The 26,921-nt window shown below is 53.5% G+C and overlaps 1 protein-coding gene across 2 annotated transcripts in view; it reads right to left on the minus strand.

The window, feature by feature from the left end:
- Nucleotides 1-26,921, minus strand: part of LOC116957799 (phosphatase and actin regulator 1-like) — a 151,597-nt gene that overhangs the window by 113,959 nt on the left and 10,717 nt on the right. For both annotated transcript variants that reach the window (XM_076073851.1, XM_032980171.2), the window contains exon 3: nt 14,332-14,721. In XM_076073851.1, the coding sequence (XP_075929966.1) occupies nt 14,332-14,721 (390 nt within the window). The remainder of the gene's footprint in view (nt 1-14,331; nt 14,722-26,921) is intronic.

The following is a 26,921-nucleotide window of genomic DNA, read 5'->3' on the forward strand; positions in this document are numbered from 1 at the left end:
GACCCATGCCCGAACCCGTAACCACTCGATCCCACGCTCGAGTCCCACGCCGTGACCCATGCCCAAACCCCTAACCACTCGACCCCACGCTCGAGTCCCACGCCGTGACCCATGCCCAAACCCGTAACCACTCGATCCCACGCTCGAGTCCCACACCGTGACCCATGCCCAAACCCCTAACCACTCGATCCCACGCTCGAATCCCACACCGTGACCCATGCCCAAACCCCTAACCACTCGATCCCACGCTCGAGTCCCACGCCGTGACCCATGCCCAAACCCGTAACTACTTCATCCCATCTTAGATTCAATGCTCAACCCCGTAACAGCTCGATCCCATGCTGCACAATCCCCATCTATTTCTCACGGCCTCGCCGTGACGCGCCACAGCGCCATCTGGCTCACGCGCTCCTCTCTGTCAGCATCGTCCCACGACACTCCACGACACTCCACGATACTCCACGATACTCCACGACACTCCACGATACTCCACGATACTCCACGATACCCCACGATACTCCACAATACCCCACGATACTCCACGACACTCCACGATACTCCACGATACTCCAAGACACTCCACGATACCCCACGCCACTCCACGCCACTCCACGATACTCCACGATACCCCACGATACTCCACGATACCCCACGATACTCCACGATACCCCACGATACCCCACGATACCACACGATACTCCACGATACCCCACGACACTCCACGATACTCCACGACAACCCACGATACCCCACGACACTCCACGATACTCCACGACAACCCACGATACCCCACGACACTCCACGCACGCGGGCAGCTGCGGGGTTTCGGATTTTGGTTTCATTCCACGGAGCGTGCAGCCCCAATGGCGGAGCCAGGATTTTCAGGTGGGGGGGGGGGGCAACCCCCCTCCAGCAATGGAAAACGATAGAGGAGTTTTTAGTAAGTGAGGAGTTTTTAGTAAGTGAGGAGTTGTTAGTAAGTAAGGAGTTAGTAAGTAAGGAGTTTTTAGTAAGTAAGGAGTTGTTAGTAAGTAAGGAGTTAGTAAGTAAGGAATTGTTAGTAAGTGAGGAGTTGTTAGTAAGTAAGAAGTTGTTAGTAAGTAAAGAGTTGTTAGTAAGTAAGGAGTTCGTAAGTAAGGAGTTGTCAGTAAGGAGTTGTTAGTAAGTAGTTGTTAGTGAGTAATCATTAGCGGGTGACGTCACTCCGCATGGAGAACCCCCCCCCCCCCTCATTAATAATCATGAGCAGGTGACGTCCTCCAAATGGACACCCCCCCTCCATTAATTAATATTAAATGGTTGACGTCACTCCACATGGGGGGGGCGAGGCGCCTCCTCCCCCCTCGGCGTTGAGACATCGAAGCAAAAATGACGTCGTGATGAACAAGGGATTAGAACCTTAAAATGAAATAAGTCTGTGTGTCACCCCGGCCTTACAAATTGCGCACGAATGGATGCAATGAATATATCACGTCGCGCTCTGCTTTTCGCTTGCAAGTTTCACATTTACTGCAATACACCCGTCCTTGGACGGGCAAAAGGCTAGTCTTCTATAATATAAATTACAATACCCCACCCCTCCTGCGCCTCTGATCTCTGCACCTGACTGGCTTCAGTGATGACGTCTTCTGCTGCTGCTCTATTTAAGACCAGAAGCAGGTGGATTTGCTTCGCTATTCTGCCAAATCGCCCGATGATGCTGGATGCAATAATCAGCAGCGACACGTGGTACTACTCAAATTGTAAATGTCGCGGATTTACTCTCAAACACACCGGTGGGCTGAAGTAGTAACTAACTGGCGTTTTGTTTACGGGACAAATCCCTTAATAATTGGCTGTGTCGGGTGGTGGAGGGTTACGACACACCGATACTTACGCGATCGAACACCACCCCCCCCCCCCAAAAAAAATGTTTTTATTATGAATATTGGTCGCGAAAGCCTACGTGTTAAACTAAATAAGAGATGCCCATTGTGATGAATGTGAATACCACCTCCTCCTCTCCTGGTCCAGGCACGTGACTGGCTCACGAGCGACGTCATCACACTGACCTCTATTTAAGAGCGCAGCAGGAGGAGGGGAGATTTCTCCGCAACTCTGGCTTACGCCTGATGATGCTGGTTGTTGTTGTTGTAATTACTGGCGAATCGTCACGGTGCTCGGATTGTAAATGTTGCAGAGGGTTTTACTCTCCAACACACAGCCGATGTGCTGTACTGGTAAGGGATTGGCACGTCTTGTTTACGTGTCCGTCCGCAGCTTGCCAGCGGCCTGCCAGCGGCCGCCTTCACGTGAGACCCCCCCCCCGAGTCCGAGGCTACTCACGCGGTGGGCGGGGGGGCGTGGTCGCCACAGCGCTACCCCACACGGAGCAATGTGGGGCGGTGTGGGGTGATGGTGTGTGGGGTGATGGTGTGTGGGGTGATGGTGTGGGGGGTGATGGTGTGTGGGGTGATGGTGTGTGGGGTGATGGTGTGTGGGGTGATGGTGTGTGGGGTGATGGTGTGTGGGGTGATGGTGTGGGGGGTGATGGTGTGTGGGGTGATGGTGTGTGGGGTGATGGTGTGGGGGGTGATGGTGTGTGGGGTGATGGTGTGGGGGTGATGGTGTGTGGGGTGATGGTGTGTGGGGTGATGGTGTGTGGGGTGATGGTGTGTGTGGTGATGGTGTGTGGGGTGATGGTGTGTGGGGGTGATGGTGTGTGGGGGTGATGGTGTGTGGGGGTGATGGTGTGTGGGGTGATGGTGTGTGGGGTGTGTGGGGTGATGGTGTGTGGGGTGATGGTGTGTGGGGTGTGTGGGGTGATGGTGTGTGGGGTGATGATGTGTGGGGTGATGGTGTGTGGGGTGATGGTGTGGGGGGTGATGGTGTGTGGGGTGATGGTGTGTGGGGTGATGGTGTGGGGGTGATGGTGTGTGGGGTGATGGTGTGTGGGGTGGTGGTGTGTGGGGTGATGGTGTGTGTGGTGATGGTGTGTGGGGTGATGGTGTGTGGGGGTGATGGTGTGTGGGGGTGATGGTGTGTGGGGTGATGGTGTGTGGGGTGTGTGGGGTGATGGTGTGTGGGGTGATGGTGTGTGGGGTGTGTGGGGTGATGGTGTGTGGGGTGATGATGTGTGGGGTGATGGTGTGTGGGGTTATGGTGTGTGGGGTGATGGTGTGTGGGGTGTGGGGTGATGGTGTGTGGGGTGATGGTGTGTGGTAATGGTGTGTGGGGTGATGGTGTGTGGGGTGATGGTGTGTGGGGTGATGGTGTGTGGGGTGATGGTGTGTGGGGTGATGATGTGTGTGGGGTGTGTGGGGGTGATGGTGTGTGGGGTGATGGTGTGTGGGGTGATGGTGTGTGGGGTGATGGTGTGGGGGGTGATGGTGTGTGGGGTGATGGTGTGGGGTGATGGTGTGTGGGGTGATGGTGTGTGGGGTGATGGTGTGTGTGTGATGGTGTGTGGGGTGATGGTGTGTGGGGGTGATGGTGTGTGGGGGTGATGGTGTGTGGGGAGATGGTGTGTGGGGTGTGTGGGGTGATGGTGTGTGGGGTGATGGTGTGTGGGGTGTGTGGGGTGATGGTGTGTGGGGTGATGATGTGTGGGGTGATGGTGTGTGGGGTGATGGTGTGTGGGGTGATGGTGTGTGGGGTGTGGGGTGATGGTGTGTGGGGTGATGGTGTGTGGTAATGGTGTGTGGGGTGATGGTGTGTGGGGTGATGGTGTGTGGGGTGATGGTGTGTGGGGTGATGGTGTGTGGGGTGATGATGTGTGGGGTGATGGTGTGTGGGGTGATGGTGTGTGGGGTGATGGTGTGTGGGGTGATGGTGTGTGGTGATGGTATGTGGGGTGTGTGGGGTGATGGTGTGGGGGGTGATGGTGTGTGGGGTGATGGTGTGTGGGGTGATGGTGTGTGGGGTGATGGTGTGTGGGGTGATGGTGTGTGGGGTTATGGTGTGTGGGGTGATGGTGTGTGGGGTGATGGTGTGTGGGGTGTGGGGTGATGGTGTGTGGGGTGATGGTGTGGGGGTGATGGTGTGTGGGGTGTGGGGTGATGGTGTGTGGGGTGATGGTGTGTGGGGGTGATGGTGTGTGGGGTGATGGTGTGTGGGGTGATGGTGTGTGGGGTGATGGTGTGTGATGGTGTGTGGGGTGATGGTGTGTGGGGGTGATGGTGTGTGGGGTGATGGTGTGTGGGGTGTGGGGTGATGGTGTATGGGGCGGTGTGGGGTGATGGTGTGTGGGGTGATGGTGTGTGGTGATGGTGTGTGGGGTGATGGTGTGTGGGGTGTGTGTGAGTGTATGTTGTGGTGGGTGATGGTGTGTGGGGTGATGGTGTGTGTGGTGATGGTGTGTGGGGGTGATGGTGTGTGGGGTGATGGTGTGTGGGGTGATGGTGTGTGGGGTGATGGTGTGTGGGGTGATGGTGTGTGATGGTGTGTGGGGTGATGGTGTGTGATGGTGTGTGGGGTGATGGTGTGTGGGGTGGTGTGTGATGGTGTGTGGGGGTAATTAATTGACGTGTCGGTGTCACTTTTCAGATGGAAGCGCAAAGACAAACAACGCGCGCATGGCAGCCCCCAGCCACGGCTCCTGTCTGGACAACAGCCGCCGTCCGCGGCGCGTGACTCACATCGCAAAGACAAAGATCCCCCGTGTAGCCTTGCCGGAGTTGTTGGGGCAAGTGCCGTAAGCGAGCGGCGCCTACGAAGGCCGGCACGGCACGCGAGGGGGGTGGGTGGCCAGCACCACGCCCGTGCCGCCTTTGTCTCCCCGGTGGCGATGTCTGCGCACCGCCCCAGGTACTCATTTTAGACTGAGGCGACCTAGGGGAGGCCCAGGACGGGTTCAGATAATCGTCACTGACACACAGGCAAGCGAGCACACGCAGACGCACGCAAGCGTGCTCGCTGGGAACATCACTCTGCACCACCCGGATTTGTTAAGATGTAAATATCCCCGTGAGATAAATGGACGGGCGGTTCTTGGAGACATCTGATCATAATCCGCACAATCGAATTGTCCAGAGAGCAGGCGGCACCCGTTGAGAGAAGCCACATCAAGTGGACGACAACTGTGACTCATTAGGTTCATTGGATGGCCATCTGGGAGGGCAATACGCAAAAGTTAAAGGTGCGGCCCTGCAATTACTGGCGGAAGGGGCCTCTATTTAATACCGGGGCAGCAGCAGCAGGAGGATTTCTCCACGACTCTGCGGCTGTCCGACCGATGACGCTGCTGGTTGTTGTAATAGACTGGTGAAACGTCACGTTACTCGAATTGTAAATGTTGTGGTGGGTTCACTCTACGACACACACAACCGGTGTGTGCTGTACTAGTAACGAATTGGCACGTTTTGTTCACGTGACAAGCCTTACTAATTGGCTGTGTCGGGTGGTGGCGGGTTTAACGACATATTTACATTGACGCGATTTAACCCCCCCCCCCCCCACCAGAAAAAAAAGACCTCTAATATGGATCTCAACACAGCTGTTTTGTTTCCAGAGAAGGGTAAAACCTCTTCCTGTTTTTCATAGTTTACCGAGCTTGGTCGAGAAAGCCCCCCCCTATCGAGGGAACTCCAGCGGCGAGCCCCCCTCTGCGGGGTATTTTGCCTACTCTTCCACACTGTCCGAGACACGCCGCTCGCATGTTCACCCGCTTTCTGCATACTGCGGGCTGGACAGGGGCGATCGGGGAGAGTTCTAGAACCCTGCCGGTATGGAGTGACTCATGCTGCCAGCTATGGCTGCGGGGTTTTGGTCGTACATGTGATGTATATCGTTGTTGTTGGATCTGAATCACAGTGCCTATGATCACTGTCGCATTGTTTTTGTGGCTTTATTTTGGTGATTTTGAAGACGGTCTGGTCTGGCCATGTTTGTTTGTTGTAGTACAGAGTTGGCCTGATAACTTTAATCTGAATTGCCTTGTGGTTGTTATTGTTTGACTTGCATCCCAACCCACTGGGATTTTTTTCACACAGCGTTGAAACGCGGTGCTTTTTCTGGAAGACTTTGCTGTTTTTTTCCTGGATTTTTTTTCTCCGTTGCGCGTAGTCACTTTAAGATGTTTTCTTGTTCGTGTTTTTGTTTTGTTGCGGTTGCACCCGAGTCAAGAGCCGCGTGGCTCACAGGGCTCTACCTAATCAATTAAACTGAAAACTGAAACCTGTGGAGAGACGAGAGCGAAGTGTGAGTGTCGGGGAGCGGTGGAGCAACGGTTAGCGCTGCGCTGCGCTACGAAACCGACCACCCGAGTTAGATTCCGGCTCACGGACAAAACCAGTGACGAGTTATCTGAACCGGTCCTGGGGCCTCCCATAGGTTGACTCAGCCTCAAATGAGTACCTGGTGCGGTGTGTAAACATCGCCACCGAAGAGACAAAGGACGGCCGGGCATGTGCCGTGCCGACCTTCATAGGTTCTATTCGGCAACAGCACTTGCCCCCGCAAGTCTGTTAAGGCTATACGGGGGATCTTTGTCTTTGTGTCGGCGGTGACCGCCTTCTCCCAGGGCACCCCGATGTGAACAAACCCTACGATGACCCCGGTTCGCCCGGAGTAGGGGACCGGAGACTTCACCCCGTGCGTCTCCACTGCCGGCCACGCCACTGCACTCGAGGACTCATTCCAAGTTGACAGGACCCAGAGGAGACCCAGCCAAGTCTATAGTTATAGGTCTGTAGTTATAGGTCTGTAGTTATAGGTCTGTAGTTATAGGTCTGTAGTTATAGGTCTGTAGTTATAGGTCTGTATTTATAGGTCTGTAGTTATAGGTCTGTAGTTATAGGTCTGAAGTTATAGGTCTGCAGTTATAGGTCTGCAGTTACATGTCTGTAGTTATAGGTCTGTAGTTACAGGTCTATAGTTACAGGTCTATAGTTATAGGTCTATAGTTATAAGTCTGTAGTTACAGGTCTGTAGTTATAGGTCTATAGTTATAGGTTTTCGTGGCGTGAAATGGTCACGAGATTCGCTGTGAATGCCCACGAACAACTTTCTATTTATTATTTGAACAGGTAAGGCCCCACTGAGCTAGAGAAGCGATCTTACTTTCACAAATGATAGCTCAACTAAGTGGCTTATCACGTGGAAATTTACCAGGGGACTTGGAGAAAAATACACACTACCATAGCACGCGTCAGGGTGGGGATGAAACCCACGACACCCTGTATACCAGGCGAGGTAGTCAACATCTCCCCACAGCAACAACTGCACCTTCCTGGAATATTCCTCTTCCACCTGGCAATACCCATCAGTTCTAGACCAATCTGAATAGCCTCAGATTCATCCGCTCTGCGTTTGTGTGACCCACTTTGCGCAGGCTCACAGGATGAGGGCGCGCAATGCCAACTCATAAATCCCTGAGTAGGGCGCGCAACGCCGATTCGGGACACTCTTTGATTGCTGCCGGAGACGCGGGAAGCAATGGGGCACTCCGCCGAGGGGACTCGGACAAAATAGAGGGCTTCAGGGGCTTTTGCGTTCAGAGGGTTTCAGGTACCGTAGAGTCAAAGTGATGCCCTTGCTGGCACTGGTGGTGCTTTGCTGTGTACAGTTCTGGCGAGGACCAGTCTATTCATCGGACAACAGCCGTTGACTTCCCCCGCAGCAGTGGTGGATATTCCACATTCCTATGGCGAGGACAATAGTATATTCAAAGGGCAACCACCGTTGATTTCCCCACAGAGTGGAACTCGTGTTATCGACCCCGGAGGGATGATGGGCTGAGTCAATCCCCCTCCCCCCTCCCCCCCCCCGAACTAGGAAATTGAACTCGTGACCTAAAAACGAAACTATCTTTTTCCAGGTAAGACCCACTGAGCTGTGTAGCTCATTTTTTCAGAAGGACCTGGCCATAAATGATAGCTCAGCGAAGTGGCGTATCATCGTCATCATCGTGTGACGTTGATTCTAAATGTGGAGGGAAAACCCGGAAGACGTGGAGAAAAATCCACGCGACCACGGGGAGAGAGAAAGAGACACCGCAAACTCTAAATATACAGCAGCAGGCGTCAGGGCCGGAATCGAAACCCACGAACCTTCCTGTACACCAGGCGAGGTAGTCAACATCTCCAAGCCACCGTGATGATGATGAGAGAGAGAGACACGCACACTCCAAATACACAACAGGCATCAGGGTCGGGATTGAGCCCACGACCTCCTGTATACCAGGCGAGGTAGTCAACATCTCCTAGCCACCATGATGATGATGAGAGAGAGAGACACCGCAAAACTCCAAATACACAGCAGGCGTCAGGGTCGGGATTGAGCCCACGACCTCCTGTACACCAGGCGAGGTAGTCAACATCTCCTAGCCACCGCGGTGCCCTTCATATTGCGAGCTGCTCGCTCTAGCACTGGGACCACGTGGGGCCGGCTGGCGAGTGTGGCTCGGTCTAGCGTGTCGAATTATTTTGGAGAAATGTTTTTGTTTTCAAATCGAGCGGGCGGCGTTTCTCAGTGTTCACTCAACCGGATCAGGGAAAAGAAATCCATCTTGCCAAAATCGCGTGCTCAGATAGGCATGCAGGAAGTCCACATTCTCTGCACCACAGTTAAATAATTCCTATCAAGTTCCTTTTCCACTGGCACATCCGAGCCGTGCTAGTACGGTACGGGTGGTTTTCCTGCTGGCGATTTGTTTTGCCTTAACCAAACCGTGCTAAGTTGGCCTCACAAGGCGTCTGAATCTTGCTTGGGGCCAAGCAGGGCCAGGCGCGGGGCTAGTGACGCGTTCAATGCTCGCGCTGGCGGTGGGCAGGGCAACGCAACCAAACCGCGCAGCCTCAACGCCATCGTCTCTGCGCGCCTTCACTCGGATAATTGCGTGCGACTTCAGCGATTAAAGCAAAACGAAAATACTTGAGGCCTCCTGAGCCGAACCGGGCTCCTTAATGCAACGGAGCAATTTGCAGGTCACCCTTCAGCATTGAGACGTCTGGCCAATACCAATGACCTTGTATCTTGTTGTTTAGCTATGGGCAGAAACAGGATAAGCCGGAGAGAAACCCATACAGCATAAGGGGGGGGGGGGAAATACAAACTCCAGCCAAGGGATATGGCTGCGTCGGGAATCGAACCCAGGCCCTTGTTGTCTACGTGCGGCGCCAGTCTCACCACCACGTCGCCACCCTGCCACTCCAATTATCACCCGGACTCGATTTCCCAAACCTCGGTGTGAGCTGCAGACATCCCCCGCCCCCTCTCGCATCCGGATGCGCATCTCCCAATGTTTCACTCCAGACAACTCGCGTGGCTCTCCGTGGGAGATGCACGGTGAGAGAGGAGGCGGCGGCGGCGGCGAGGGGGGGGATGTAGAGAAGGGAGATGGAGTTGGGAGTTGGGTGTGGAGGCAGAATAGCAAACGACGCGAAATTGGCACGAGTCGCGTGAGAACTCGCCTGGGGGGAGGGGCACATCGAGAATTTTAAAAAAACGTCCTCAGTATCAGAAGGAGGCACAATGGGCTCTGAACGACGCCTACGATTAGCGCGCTTTGCTCCACACGCTGCGACAGAAGTTCAACATACATACATACACACATGAAACTTACACACGTACAACATACACACGTACGTGCGTGCGTGCGTACGGCACGGCCGATGGTTTCTCCACGATACGCGCAGGAAACATTCAGATAAGGGTGGGGAATTAGCAAAGTGTCAGTGGGAAGATGTTCAGGGATCTGGCTCGCTCGCCTGGTGTGCGGGAGGTCCGTTGGTTCGATCCCGACCCTGACGCCTGCTGCATATTTCGAGTTTGCGTGTCTCTCTCGCCGAGGCGGTTGCGTGGATTTTTCTCCGGACCCTCTGGGTTTTTTTTACCCCCTCCCACAATCAGAATCGACGTTACACGCTCAGAGCAGTGGGGGTTTGGGGGGGGGCACCACATTCGCCAGCAAGACGTAATCAGTGTGAGCGCTGCTGCACTAATTTGAAACACCACCTGGGTTTGTGACATTGCGGGTACGGTGGCGAATCAGGGGGTGCGACCGCCCCGGGCCCCGCGGTTTGGGGGTCCACGCGCTTCGACATCACGGTGTCAGATAGAATACTTCCGCTTTAGTTTGAAGAGGTAGCTACACGTGTAGTAGCTACTACACGTGTGGTAGCTACTACACGTGTAGTAGCTACTACACGTGTGGTAGCTACTACACGTGTGGTAGCTACTACACGTGTAGTAGCTACTTGTACTGCACGTGTAGTAGCAGGTACTACACGTGTAGTACCTACTACTACACGTGTAGTAGCTACTGCACGTGTAGTAGCTACCACACGTGTAGTAGCTACCACACGTGTAGTAGCTACCACACGTGTAGTAGCTACCACACGTGTAGTAGCTACCACACGTGTAGTAGCTACCACACGTGTAGTAGCTACCACACGTGTAGTAGCTACCACACGTGTAGTAGCTACCACACGTGTAGTAGCTACCACACGTGTAGTAGCTACCACACGTGTAGTAGCTACGGGCCCCGCACTTTCAAGGGCCCCGCGCTAAAAATTTTCAAGCTATCAATTCCGGTTCAGTGATTCTGCACTTGCTCTATTACTATAGTACTATACCGCCTTCAACTTTTATGAACGACTGGGCGTTTAAGGTTAGCGATTTGTCGCATTATCCGGCTGTGTAGCAAAATGAAAAACTACAATTACCTTACCGTGCAAGTTAAACATTTGTGTTTTAATCTTTGTGTTACATTTTTTTTTATTTAAAGCCCCTTTATAACATCGCTTGCTGCTACATGCCCCGCACGAGCTTCATCCGGCACTGACGTCGTGGGGTTTGCCCTGGACCCCCCTCCCCCCCTACCAGGGACAGCCCCTTGGCCCTCTGTGTTGAGTTGTATCGCTCCGCTGACCCCGGCAGTCACCAGCTCTGGACGTGCTTCACAAATCCGTTCGGTTCTTCACGCCAACCTCGGACATCTGCGTACCCCCTCCTCCCCCCCCCACCGACCGCCTCGCGTTCTTGGTTAGTTCGTACGGCCTCGGCTTCTTCTTCGTCTTCTTTTCCCGCGGACTAAATAACCCGTTGACAATCACGGCGTAACTTAAGTCCGTGTGAAAACAACAACAACAACGACAACAAACAAACAAACAGAAATCACCACCGACTTCAGTGATGGTGTTCAAGCGTCTCACGCCCGTGAGTTTCGTGTGGCCCCAAACTCCCCATGGGCCCGCCACAGCACGGGACACGCGAACCTGGCTTCTCGAGCCCGTTGCACAGAACACGTGTCGCTGGAGGCGGCTATAATCGTTGTTGTACCGTACTTCCACACACCCCCGCGCGCTCCCTGCCCCACGACGTCTACGCGCACAGCCACCTGTGCCAGCGTGGTGAAGTATGGTAAAATAACCACCACGACCGCCGTGGGCAGGCACTCATCCGTGACGGGTGGCACAGAAGGAATTTCTCCTCTCCACGAGTGTCAAGTGGAGGGGAGAGGGGCTGGGTTAGATTCCAGACTCGGGTGCATTTCCACCTGGAGTTTTTTTTACGAAACTGAAACTCAATTTTTGTTTTCTATTGTACCAGGTAACCCCCCACCCACCCAACCCCCTTTCCCGTAGCTCTCTTTCTCGAAAGCGAATGACAGCTCAACGAAGTGGCTTTTGTCGAGCGGAACGTGGAGGGGAAAAATCGACGGGAGAGAGAGCGACACCGTAAACTCCAAATATACAGCAGCTACCGTTCAGGGTCGGGATCAAACCCCCGATCTCCTGCATATCTGGCGAGATCGTTGACACCTCCTTGGCACTTAGCTTCTTCTCTCCCCCTGTTGTGCATCGGTTTTCTCTCAACGTTACCCCCCACACACACACACGCACACAGGGAATTGTTACCCGGTCGAGGGTTCGTATTGGGGAGCACATCCCGACACAGCGACCCACGTCTGAGAATGTGGGGCATGGGGTCGGGCATGGGTCCTCGAATGAAATCATTCAATGACACTGCCCCCACCCCATGATGCATCCCGTTATTCGCAATAACCCTCAACAACAACAGCAACGCCGCAGTGTGTATACATTCAGCACACGAGCACCCCCAGTGAGAATCCTACACGGTACTACGAACAGCACACGCGAGAATACACACGGGGAAAACACGGGTCTACACACACACACACACACGGGGTCTACACACACACACGGGGTCTACACACACACACGGGGTATACACACACACGGGGTATACACACACACACGGGGTATACACACACACACACGGGTCTACACACACACACGGGGTATACACACACACACACACGGGGTATACACACACACACACACACGGGGTATATACACACACACACGGGGTCTACACACACACACGGGGTCTACACACACACACACACACGGGGTATACACACACACGGGGTATACACACACACGGGGTATACACACACACACGGGGTCTACACACACACACGGGGTATACACACACACGGGGTATACACACACACGCGGGGTATACACACACACGCGGGGTATATACACACGGGGTATACACACACACACGGGGTCTACACACACACGCGGGGTATACACACACACGGGGTATACACACACACGCGGGGTATACACACACACGGGGTATACACACACACGCGGGGTCTACACACACACGCGGGGTATACATGGGTCTACACACACACACGGACACACACACGGGTATATACACACACACGCGGACACACACACGGGGTATACATGGGCCTACACACACACACGTGTATACACACACATACGGGATATATATGGGTCTACACACACACGTGTATACACACGTCTGCACACGCACACACGTCTGCACACGCACACACATACGTGCGGATACACACACACAGGTCTGCACACATAAATGTCTGCACACACACACACAGGTCTGTACACACACACACAGGTCTGTACACACACACACAGGTCTGCACACACACACACACAGGTCTGTACACACACACACAGGTCTGTACACACACACACAGGTCTGCACACACACACACAGGTCTGCACACACACACACAGGTCTGCACACACACAGGTCTGTACACACACACACACAGGTCTGTACACACACAGACACAGGTCTGTACACACACACACAGGTCTGCACACACACACACAGGTCTGCACACACACACAGGTCTGCACACACACACAGGTCTACACACACACACAGGTCTGTACACACACACAGACAGGTCTGTACACACACACCCAGGTCTGTACACACACACACACAGGTCTGCACACACACACACAGGTCTGCACACACACACAGGTCTGCACACACACACACACAGGTCTGCACACACACACACAGGTCTGTACACACACAGGTCTGCACACACACACACACAGGTCTGCACACACACACACAGGTCTGCACACACACACAGGTCTGTACACACACAGACACAGGTCTGTACACACACACACACAGGTCTGCACACACACACAGGTCTGCACACACACACAGGTCTGCACACACACACACACAGGTCTACACACACACACACAGGTCTGTACACACACACACAGGTCTGTACACACACACCCAGGTCTGTACACACACACACACAGGTCTGCACACACACACACACAGGTCTGCACACACACACACACAGGTCTGTACACACACAGGTCTGCACACACACACACACAGGTCTGTACACACACACACAGGTCTGTACACACACACATCGGTCTGCACACACACACAGGTCTGTACACACACACAGGTCTGTACACACACACACAGGTCTGCACACACACACACAGGTCTGTACACACACAGGTCTGTACACACACACATCGGTCTGCACACACACACAGGTCTGTACACACACACAGGTCTGTACACACACACACAGGTCTGTACACACACACAGGTCTGTACACACACACACAGGTCTGCACACACACACACACAGGTCTGTACACACACACAGACAGGTCTGCACACACACACACAGGTCTGTACACACACACACAGGTCTGTACACACACACACAGGTCTGTACACACACACACAGGTCTGTACACACACACACACAGGTCTGTACACACACACACACAGGTCTGTACACACACACACACAGGTCTGTACACACACACACAGGAGGATGCACACACGACGAGATAGCGGCGTTCCCATCATCACCATCACCGCCATCACCATCATCACCGCCACCGCACGCCGCCGCACGGAGCGCACGGAGAGGCGGGGCTGGCTGGCAGACAGCAGCCACAGGGCCCACAGGGAGGACAGCTGAACACCGCGGACAGCACAGCAAGCAGGACAGCAGCAGCAGCAGCGGCATTAGCGTCGTGTTACCGGCGGTCTGCGCGTCCAGCTTGAGCGCGGAGCGGAGCTCGGCCAGGCTCGGCGTGTCGCTGAGCGCCCGCGTCCTGCTGCTCCAGTCCCTGCTGCTGCTGCTCCTGCTGCTGATGGTGGTGGTGGTGCTGATGGTGATGATGGTGTTGGGGCTCTCGTCTTCACGCTCGCCCTCCACACTGGGCTTGGGCGCCGCCTGCTGGCGCTGCGGGCTCGCCGCCTCCTTGTCCGCGTCCCGGTTCGACGCGCGGTGCCCATCGTGGCTCGACCACTCATCCACCTCCTCCTCCACCTCCTCCACCTCCTCCTCCTCGTCGTCGCCTGCGTCTCGTCGCGAGTCGCGCTGGGACCCCGCGGTTGCCATGAGCGCCACGTGGCTGGGTCTGCGCGCTGCGTGGGGTGGCCGAGCGGACAGGAGGAGGGTGGCACGGGGTTAGACACCATGCAGGAAGGTGACTTAGTCACACACGGGGTGAGACACCAGGCAGTAAGGTGACTTAGTCACACACGGGGTGAGACACCAGGCAGGAAGGTGACTTAGTCACACACGGGGTTAGACACCAGGCAGTAAGGTGACTTAGTCACACACGGGGTTAGACACCAGGCAGTAAGGTGACTTAGTCACACACGGGGTTAGACACCAGGTAGTAAGGTGACTTAGTCACACACGGGGTTAGACACCAGGCAGTAAGGTGACTTAGTCACACACGGGGTGAGACACCAGGCAGTAAGGTGACTTAGTCACACACGGAGTGAGACACCAGGCAGTAAGGTGACTTAGTCACACACGGGGTTAGACACCAGGCAGTAAGGTGACTTAGTCACACACGGGGTGAGACACCAGGCAGGAAGGTGACTTAGTCACACACGGCGGGATTAGACACCAGGCAGTAAGGTGACTTAGTCACACACGAGGTGAGACACCAGGCAGTAAGGTGACTTAGTCACACACGAGGTGAGACACCAGGCAGAAAGGTGACTTAGTCACACACGAGGTGAGACACCAGGCAGGAAGGTGACTTAGTCACACACGAGGTGAGACACCAGGCAGGAAGGTGACTTAGTCACACACGAGGTGAGACACCAGGCAGGAAGGTGACTTAGTCACACACAGCGGGGTTAGACACCAGGCAGTAAGGTGACTTAGTCACACACGGGGTTAGACACCAGGCAGTAAGGTGACTTAGTCACACACGGGGTTAGACACCAGGCAGTAAGGTGACTTAGTCACACACGGCAGGGTTAGACACCTGGCAGTAAGGTGACTTAGTCACACACGAGGTGAGACACCAGGCAGTAAGGTGACTTAGTCACACACGAGGTGAGACACCAGGCAGAAAGGTGACTTAGTCACACACGAGGTGAGACACCAGGCAGGAAGGTGACTTAGTCACACACGAGGTGAGACACCAGGCAGGAAGGTGACTTAGTCACACACGAGGTGAGACACCAGGCAGGAAGGTGACTTAGTCACACACAGCGGGGTTAGACACCAGGCAGTAAGGTGACTTATTCACACATGGGGTTAGACACCAGGCAATAAGGTGACTTAGTCACACACGGGGTTAGACACCAGGCAGTAAGGTGACTTAGTCACACACGGGGTTAGACACCAGGCAGGAAGGTGACTTAGTCACACACGGGGTTAGACACCAGGCAGTAAGGTGACTTAGTCACACACGAGGTGAGACACCAGGCAGGAAGATGACTTAGTCACACACGGCGGGGTTAGACACCTGGTAGTAAGGTGACTTAGTCACACACGGGGTGAGACACCAGGCAGGAAGGTGACTTAGTCACACACGGCGGGGTTAGACACCAGGCAGTAAGGTGACTTAGTCACACACGGGGTTAGACACCAGGTAGTAAGGTGAGTAGTCACACACAAGGTTAGACACCAGGTAGTAAGGTGAGTAGTCACACACAAGGTGAGACACCAGGTAGTAAGGTGACTTAGTCACACACGGGGTGAGACACCAGGCAGTAAGGTGACTTAGTCACACACGGGGTTAGACACCAGGTAGTAAGGTGACTTAGTCACACACGGGGTTAGACACCAGGCAGTAAGGTGACTTAGTCATACACGGCGGGGTTAGACACCAGGCAGTAAGGTGACTTAGTCACACACGGCGGGGTTAGACACCTGGTTGTAAGGTGACTTAGTCACACACGGGGTGAGACACCAGGCAGTAAGGTGACTTAGTCACACACGGCGGGGTTAGACACCTGGCAGTAAGATGACTTAGTCACACACGGGTTAGACACTAGGCAGTAAGGTGACTTAGTCACACATGGGGTGAGACACCAGGCAGTAAGGTGACTTAGTCACACACGGGGTTAGACACCAGGTAGTAAGGTGACTTAGTCACACACGGGGTTAAACACCAGGCAGTAAGGTGACTTAGTCATACACGGGGTGAGACACCAGCCAGTAAGGTGACTTAGTCACACACGGGGTTAGACACCAGGTAGTAAGGTGACTTAGTCACACACGGGGTTAGACACCAGGCAGTAAGGTGACTTAGTCACACACGGGGTGAGACACCAGGCAGTAAGGTGACTTAGTCACACACAGCGGGATTAGACACCTGGTAGTAAGGTGACTTAGTCACACACGAGGTGAGACACCTGGCAGTAAGGTGACTTAGTCACACACAGCGGGGTTAGACACCTGGTAGTAAGGTGACTTAGTCACACACGGGGTGAGACACCAGGCAGTAAGGTGACTTAGTCACACACTGCGGGGTTAGACACCTGGTAGTAAGGTGACTTAGTCACACACGGGGTGAGACACCAGGGAGTAAGGTGACTTAGTCACACACGGGGTTAGACACCTAGTAGTAAGGTGACTTAGTCACACACGGGGTTAGACACCAGGCAGTAAGGTGACTTAGTCACACACGGGGTGAGACACTAGGCAGTAAGGTGACTTAGTCACACACGGCGGGGTTAGACACCTGGTTGTAAGGTGACTTAGTCACACACGGGGTGAGACACCAGGCAGTAAGGTGACTTAGTCACACACGGCGGGGTTAGACACCAGGCAGTAAGGTGACTTAGTCACACACGGGGTGAGACACCAGGCAGTAAGGTGACTTAGTAACACACAGCGGGGTTAGACACCTGGTAGTAAGGTGACTTAGTCACACACGAGGTGAGACACCTGGGAGTAAGGTGACTTAGTCACACACAGCGGGGTTAGACACCTGGCAGTAAGGTGACTTAGTCACACACGTGGTGAGACACCAGGCAGTAAGGTGACTTAGTCACACACGGCGGGGTTAGACACCTGGTAGTAAGGTGACTTAGTCACACACGGGGTGAGACACCAGGCAGTAAGGTGACTTAGTCACACACGGGGTTAGACACCTAGTAGTAAGGTGACTTAGTCACACACGGGGTTAGACACCAGGGAGTAAGGTGACTTAGTCACACACAGGGTGAGACACCAGGCAGTAAAGTGACTTAGTCACACACGGGGCGAGACACCAGGCAGTAAGGTGACTTAGTCACACAGAGGGGTTAGACACCTGGCAGTAAGGTGACTTAGTCACACACGGGGTGAGACACCAGGCAGTAAGGTGACTTAGTCACACACGGCGAGGTTAGACACCTGGTAGTAAGGTGACTTAGTCACACACGGGGTGAGACACCGGGCAGTAAGGTGACTTAGTCACACACGGGGTTAGACACCTAGTAGTAAGGTGACTTAGTCACACACGGGGTGAGACACCAGGCAGTACGGTGACTTAGTCACACACGGCGGTGTTAGACACCTGGTAGTAAGGTGACTTAGTCACACACGAGGTGAGACACCTGGCAGTAAGGTGACTTAGTCACACACAGCGGGGTTAGACACCTGGTAGTAAGGTGACTTAGTCACACACGGGGTGAGACACCAGGCAGTAAGGTGACTTACTCACACACTGCGGGGTTAGACACCTGGTAGTAAGGTGACTTAGTCACACACGGGGTGAGACACCAGGGAGTAAGGTGACTTAGTCACACACGGGGTTAGACACCTAGTAGTAAGGTGACTTAGTCACACACGGGGTTAGACACCAGGCAGTAAGGTGACTTAGTCACACACGGGGTGAGACACTAGGCAGTAAGGTGACTTAGTCACACACGGTGGGGTTAGACACCTGGTTGTAAGGTGACTTAGTCACACACGGGGTGAGACACCAGGCAGTAAGGTGACTTAGTCACACACGGCGGGGTTAGACACCAGGCAGTAAGGTGACTTAGTCATACACGGGGTGAGACACCAGGCAGTAAGGTGACTTAGTCACACACAGCGGGGTTAGACACCTGGCAGTAAGGTGACTTAGTCACACACGTGGTGAGACACCAGGCAGTAAGGTGACTTAGTCACACACGGCGGGGTTAGACACCTGGTAGTAAGGTGACTTAGTCACACACGGGGTGAGACACCAGGCAGTAAGGTGACTTAGTCACACACGGGGTTAGACACCTAGTAGTAAGGTGACTTAGTCACACACGGGGTTAGACACCAGGGAGTAAGGTGACTTAGTCACACACGGGGTGAGACACCAGGCAGTAACGTGGCTTAGTCACACACGGGGCGAGACACCAGGCAGTAAGGTGACTTAGTCACACAGAGGGGTTAGACACCTGGCAGTAAGGTGACTTAGTCACACACGGGGTGAGACACCAGGCAGTAAGGTGACTTATTCACACACGGCGAGGTTAGACACCTGGTAGTAAGGTGACTTAGTCACACACGGGGTGAGACACCGGGCAGTAAGGTGACTTAGTCACACACGGGGTTAGACACCTAGTAGTAAGGTGACTTAGTCACACACGGGGTGAGACACCAGGCAGTACGGTGACTTAGTCACACACGGCGGGTTTAGACACCTGGTAGTAAGGTGACTTAGTCACACACGGGGTGAGACACCAGGCAGTAAGGTGACTTAGTCACACACGGGGTTAGACACCTAGTAGTAAGGTGACTTAGTCACACACGGGGTGAGATACCAGGCAGTAAGGTGACTTAGTCACACACGGCGGGGTTAGACACCTGGTAGTAAGGTGACTTAGTCACACACGGGGTTAGACACCAGGCAGTAAGGTGACTTAGTCACACACGGTGTGAGATACCAGGTAGTAAGGTGACTTAGTCACACACGGGGTTAGATACCTGGCAGTAAGGTGACTTAGTCACACACGGGGTGAGACACCAGGCAGTAAGGTGACTTAGACGCACACGGCAGGGTTAGACACCAGGCAGTAAGGTGACTTAGTCACACACGGGGTGAGACACCAGGCAGTAATGTGACTTAGTCACACACGGCGGGGTTAGACACCAGGCAGTAAGGTGACTTAGTCACACCCGGGGTTAGACACCTGGCAGTAAGGTGACTTAGTCACACACGGGGTTAGACACCAGGTAGTGAGGTGACTTAGTCACACACGGCGGGGTTAGACACCTGGTAGTAAGGTGACTTAGTCACACACGGGGTGATACACCAGGCAGTAAGGTGACTTAGTCACACACGGGGTGAGACACCAGGCAGTAAGGTGACTTAGTCACACACGGCGGGGTTAGACACCAGGCAGTAAGGTGACTTAGTCACACACGGGTTGAGACACCAGGCAGTAACGTGACTTAGTCACACACGGGGTGAGACACCAGGCAGTAAGGTGACTTAGTCACACACGGCGAGGTTAGACACCTGGTAGTAAGGTGACTTAGTCACACACGGGGTTAGACACCAGGTAGTAAGGTGAGTAGTCACACACAAGGTGAGACACCAGGTAGTAAGGTGAGTTGTCACACACAAGGTGAGACACCAGGTAGTAAGGTGCGTAGTCACACACTAGGTTAGACACCTGGTAGTAAGGTGAGTAGTCACACAAGGTTAGACACCAGGTAGCAAGGTGAGTAGTCACACACAAGGTGAGACACCAGGTAGTAAGGTGAGTAGTCACACAAGGTGAGACACCAGGTAGTAAGGTGAGTAGTCACACACAAGGTGAGACACCAGGTAGTAAGGTGAGTAGTCACACAAGGTTAGACACCAGGTGCTTAGGTGAGTAGTCACACAAGGTGAGACACCAGGTAGTAAGGTGAGTAGTCACACACAAGGTTAGACACCTGGTAGTAAGGTGAGTAGTCACACAAGGTGAGACACCAGGTAGTAAGGTGAGTAGTCACACACGAGGTGAGACACCAGGCAGGAAGGTGACTTAGTCACACACGAGGTGAGACACCAGGCAGGAAGGTGACTTAGTCACACACGAGGTGAGACACCAGGCAGTAAGGTGACTTAGTCACACACGAGGTGAGACACCAGGCAGAAAGGTGACTTAGTCACACACGAGGTGAGACACCAGGCAGGAAGGTGACTTAGTCACACACGAGGTGAGACACCAGGCAGGAAGGTGACTTAGTCACACACGAGGTGAGACACCAGGCAGGAAGGTGACTTAGTCACACACAGCGGGGTTAGACACCAGGCAGTAAGGTGACTTAGTCACACACGGGGTTAGACACCAGGCAGTAAGGTGACTTAGTCACACACGGGGTTAGACACCAGGCAGTAAGGTGACTTAGTCACACACGGGGTTAGACACCTGGCAGTAAGGTGACTTAGTCACACACGGCGGGGTTAGACACCTGGCAGTAAGGTGACTTAGTCACACACGAGGTGAGACACCAGGCAGTAAGGTGACTTAGTCACACACGAGGTGAGACACCAGGCAGAAAGGAGACTTAGTCACACACGAGGTGAGACACCAGGCAGGAAGGTGACTTAGTCACACACGAGGTGAGACACCAGGCAGGAAGGTGACTTAGTCACACACGAGGTGAGACACCAGGCAGGAAGGTGACTTAGTCACACACAGCGGGGTTAGACACCAGGCAGTAAGGTGACTTAGTCACACACGGGGTTAGACACCAGGCAGTAAGGTGACTTAGTCACACACGGGGTTAGACACCAGGCAGTAAGATGACTTAGTCACACACGGGGTTAGACACCAGGCAGGAAGGTGACTTAGTCACACACGGGGTTAGACACCAGGCAGTAAGGTGACTTAGTCACACACGAGGTGAGACACCAGGCATGAAGATGACTTAGTCACACACGGCGGGGTTAGACACCTGGTAGTAAGGTGACTTAGTCACACACGGGGTGAGACACCAGGCAGGAAGATGACTTAGTCACACACGGCGGGGTTAGACACCTGGTAGTAAGGTGACTTAGTCACACACGGGGTGAGACACCGGGCAGGAAGGTGACTTAGTCACACACAAGGTGAGACACCAGGTAGTAAGGTGAGTAGTCACACACAAGGTGAGACACCAGGTAGTAAGGTGAGTAGTCACACAAGGTTAGACACCAGGTAGCAAGGTGAGTAGTCACACACAAGGTGAGACACCAGGTAGTAAGGTGACTTAGTCACACACGGGGTGAGACACCAGGCAGTAAGGTGACTTAGTCACACACGGGTTTAGACACCAGGTAGTAAGGTGACTTAGTCACACACGGGGTTAGACACCAGGCAGTAAGGTGACTTAGTCACACACGGCGGGGTTAGACACCAGGCAGTAAGGTGACTTAGTCACACACGGCGGGGTTAGACACCTGGTTGTAAGGTGACTTAGTCACACGGGGTGAGACACCAGGCAGTAAGGTGACTTAGTCACACACGGCGGGGTTAGACACCTGGTAGTAAGGTGATTTAGTCACACACGGGGTGAGACACCTGGCAGTAAGATGACTTAGTCACACACGGGGTTAGACACTAGGCAGTAAGGTGACTTAGTCACACATGGGGTGAGACACCAGGCAGTAAGGTGACTTAGTCACACACGGGATTAGACACCAGGTAGTAAGGTGACTTAGTCACACACGGGGTTAAACACCAGGCAGTAAGGTGACTTAGTCACACACGGGGTGAGACACCAGCCAGTAAGGTGACTTAGTCACACACGGGGTTAGACACCAGGTAGTAAGGTGACTTACTCACACACGGGGTTAGACACCAGGCAGTAAGGTGACTTAGTCACACACGGGGTGAGACACCAGGCAGTAAGGTGACTTAGTCACACACAGCGGGGTTAGACACCTGGTAGTAAGGTGACTTAGTCACACACGAGGTGAGACACCTGGCAGTAAGGTGACTTAGTCACACACAGCGGGGTTAGACACCTGGTAGTAAGGTGACTTAGTCACACACGGGGTGAGACACCAGGCAGTAAGGTGACTTAGTCACACACTGCGGGGTTAGACACCTGGTAGTAAGGTGACTTAGTCACACACGGGGTGAGACACCAGGCAGTAAGGTGACTTAGTCACACACGGGGTTAGACACCTAGTAGTAAGGTGACTTAGTCACACACGGGGTTAGACACCAGGCAGTAAGGTGACTTAGTCACACACGGGGTGAGACACTAGGCAGTAAGGTGACTTAGTCACACACCGCGGGGTTAGACACCTGGTTGTAAGGTGACTTAGTCACACATGGGGTGAGACACCAGGCAGTAAGGTGACTTAGTCACACACGGCGGGGTTAGACACCAGGCAGTAAGGTGACTTAGTCACACACGGGGTAAGACACCAGGCAGTAATGTGACTTAGTAACACACAGCGGGGTTAGACACCTGGTAGTAAGGTGACTTAGTCACACACGAGGTGAGACACCTGGGAGTAAGGTGACTTAGTCACACACAGCGGGGTTAGACACCTGGCAGTAAGGTGACTTAGTCACACACGTGGTGAGACACCAGGCAGTAAGGTGACTTAGTCACACACGAGGTGAGACACCAGGCAGGAAGATGACTTAGTCACACACGGCGGGGTTAGACACCTGGTAGTAAGGTGACTTAGTCATACACGGGGTGAGACACCAGGCAGGAAGATGACTTAGTCACACACGGCGGGGTTAGACACCTGGTAGTAAGGTGACTTAGTCACACACGGGGTGAGACACCGGGCAGGAAGGTGACTTAGTCACACACAAGGTGAGACACCAGGTAGTAAGGTGAGTAGTCACACACAAGGTGAGACACCAGGTAGTAAGGTGAGTAGTCACACAAGGTTAGACACCAGGTAGCAAGGTGAGTAGTCACACACAAGGTGAGACACCAGGTAGTAAGGTGACTTAGTCACACACGGGGTGAGACACCAGGCAGTAAGGTGACTTAGTCACACACGGGTTTAGACACCAGGTAGTAAGGTGACTTAGTCACACACGGGGTTAGACACCAGGCAGTAAGGTGACTTAGTCACACACGGCGGGGTTATACACCAGGCAGTAAGGTGACTTAGTCACACACGGCGGGGTTAGACACCTGGTTGTAAGGTGACTTAGTCACACACGGGGTGAGACACCAGGCAGTAAGGTGACTTAGTCACACACGGCGGGGTTAGACACCTGGTAGTAAGGTGATTTAGTCACACACGGGGTGAGACACCTGGCAGTAAGATGACTTAGTCACACACGGGGTTAGACACTAGGCAGTAAGGTGACTTAGTCACACATGGGGTGAGACACCAGGCAGTAAGGTGACTTAGTCACACACGGGATTAGACACCAGGTAGTAAGGTGACTTAGTCACACACGGGGTTAAACACCAGGCAGTAAGGTGACTTAGTCACACACGGGGTGAGACACCAGCCAGTAAGGTGACTTAGTCACACACGGGGTTAGACACCAGGTAGTAAGGTGACTTAGTCACACACGGGGTTAGACACCAGGCAGTAAGGTGACTTAGTCACACACGGGGTGAGACACCAGGCAGTAAGGTGACTTAGTCACACACAGCGGGGTTAGACACCTGGTAGTAAGGTGACTTAGTCACACACGAGGTGAGACACCTGGCAGTAAGGTGACTTAGTCACACACAGCGGGGTTAGACACCTGGCAGTAAGGTGACTTAGTCACACACAGCGGGGTTAGACACCTGGTAGTAAGGTGACTTAGTCACACACGGGGTGAGACACCAGGCAGTAAGGTGACTTAGTCACACACTGCAGGGTTAGACACCTGGTAGTAAGGTGACTTAGTCACACACGGGGTGAGACACCAGGCAGTAAGGTGACTTAGTCACACACGGGGTTAGACACCTAGTAGTAAGGTGACTTAGTCACACACGGGGTTAGACACCAGGCAGTAAGGTGACTTAGTCACACACGGGGTGAGACACTAGGCAGTAAGGTGACTTAGTCACACACCGCGGGGTTAGACACCTGGTTGTAAGGTGACTTAGTCACACATGGGGTGAGACACCAGGCAGTAAGGTGACTTAGTCACACACGGCGGGGTTAGACACCAGGCAGTAAGGTGACTTAGTCACACACGGGGTAAGACACCAGGCAGTAATGTGACTTAGTAACACACAGCGGGGTTAGACACCTGGTAGTAAGGTGACTTAGTCACACACGAGGTGAGACACCTGGGAGTAAGGTGACTTAGTCACACACAGCGGGGTTAGACACCTGGCAGTAAGGTGACTTAGTCACACACGTGGTGAGACACCAGGCAGTAAGGTGACTTAGTCACACACGGCGGGGTTAGACACCTGGTACTAAGGTGACTTAGTCACACACGGGGTGAGACACCAGGCAGTAAGGTGACTTAGTCACACACGGGGTTAGACACCTAGTAGTAAGGTGACTTAGTCACACACGGGGTTAGACACCAGGGAGTAAGGTGACTTAGTCACACACGGGGTGAGACACCAGACAGTAAAGTGACTTAGTCACACACGGGGCGAGACACCAGGCAGTAAGGTGACTTAGTCACACAGAGGGGTTAGACACCTGGCAGTAAGGTGACTTAGTCACACACGGGGTGAGACACCAGGCAGTAAGGTGACTTAGTCACACACGGCGAGGTTAGACACCTGGTAGTAAGGTGACTTAGTCACACACGGGGTGAGACACCAGGCAGTAAGGTGACTTAGTCACACACGGGGTTAGACACCTAGTAGTAAGGTGACTTAGTCACACACGGCGGGGTTAGACACCTGGTAGTAAGGTGACTTAGTCACACACGGGGTGAGACACCAGGCAGTAAGGTGACTTAGTCACACACGGGGTTAGACACCTAGTAGTAAGGTGACTTAGTCACACACGGGGTGAGACACCAGGCAGTAAGGTGACTTAGTCACACACGGCGGGGTTAGACACCTGGTAGTAAGGTGACTTAGTCACACACGGGGTGAGACACCAGGCAGTAAGGTGACTTAGTCACACACGGGGTTTGACCCCTGGTAGTAAGGTGACTTAGTCACACACGGCGGGGTTAGACACCTGGTAGTAAGGTGACTTAGTCACACACGGGGTTAGACACCAGGCAGTAAGGTGACTTAGTCACACACGGTGTGAGATACCAGGTAGTAAGGTGACTTAGTCACACACGGGGTTAGATACCTGGCAGTAAGGTGACTTAGTCACACACGGGGTGAGACACCAGGCAGTAATGTGACTTAGTCACACACGGCGGGGTTAGACACCAGGCAGTAAGGTGACTTAGTCACACCCGGGTTTAGACACCTGGCAGTAAGGTGACTTAGTCACACACGGGGTTAGACACCAGGCAGTGAGGTGACTTAGTCACACACGGCGGGGTTAGACACCTGGTAGTAAGGTGACTTAGTCACACACGGGGTGAGACACCAGGCAGTAAGGTGACTTAGTCACACACGGGGTGAGACACCAGGCAGTAAGGTGACTTAGTCACACACGGCGGGGTTAGACACCAGGCAGTAAGGTGACTTAGTCACACACGGGGTGAGACACCAGGCAGTAAGGTGACTTAGTCACACACGGGGTGAGACACCAGGCAGTAAGGTGACTTAGTCACACACGGCGAGGTTAGACACCTGGTAGTAAGGTGACTTAGTCACACACGGGGTTAGACACCAGGTAGTAAGGTGAGTAGTCACACACAAGGTGAGACACCTGGTAGTAAGGTGAGTAGTCACACACAAGGTGAGACACCTGGTAGTAAGGTGAGTAGTCACACACTAGGTTAGACACCAGATAGTAAGGTGAGTAGTCACACAAGGTTAGACACTAGGTAGTAAGGTGAGTAGTCACACACAAGGTTAGACACCTGGTAGCAAGGTGAGTAGTCACACAAGGTGAGACACCTGGTAGTAAGGTGAGTAGTCACACACAAGGTGAGACACCAGGTAGTAAGGTGAGTAGTCACACAAGGTGAGACACCAGGTAGTAAGGTGAGTAGTCACACACAAGGTGAGACACCAGGTAGTAAGGTGAGTAGTCACACACGAGGTGAGACACCTGGTAGTAAGGTGAGTAGTCACACACAAGGTTAGACACCAGGTAGTAAGGTGAGTAGTCACACACAAGGTGAGACACCAGGTAGTAAGGTGAGTAGTCACACACAAGGTGAGACACCTGGTAGTAAGGTGAGTAGTCACACACAAGGTGAGACACCAGGTAGTAAGGTGAGTAGTCACACACAAGGTGAGACACCTGGTAGTAAGGTGAGTAGTTACACACAAGGTTAGACACCAGGTAGTAAGGTGAGTAGTCACACACAAGGTTAGACACCAGGTAGTAAGGTGAGTAGTCACACACAAGGTGAGA

This window comes from Petromyzon marinus, chromosome 43 (genome assembly GCF_048934315.1).
Source record: "Petromyzon marinus isolate PM22_M1 ecotype Great Lakes invasive population chromosome 43, UKy_Petmar_22M1.pri1.0, whole genome shotgun sequence".
Classification (NCBI taxonomy): Eukaryota; Metazoa; Chordata; class Hyperoartia; order Petromyzontiformes; family Petromyzontidae; genus Petromyzon; species Petromyzon marinus.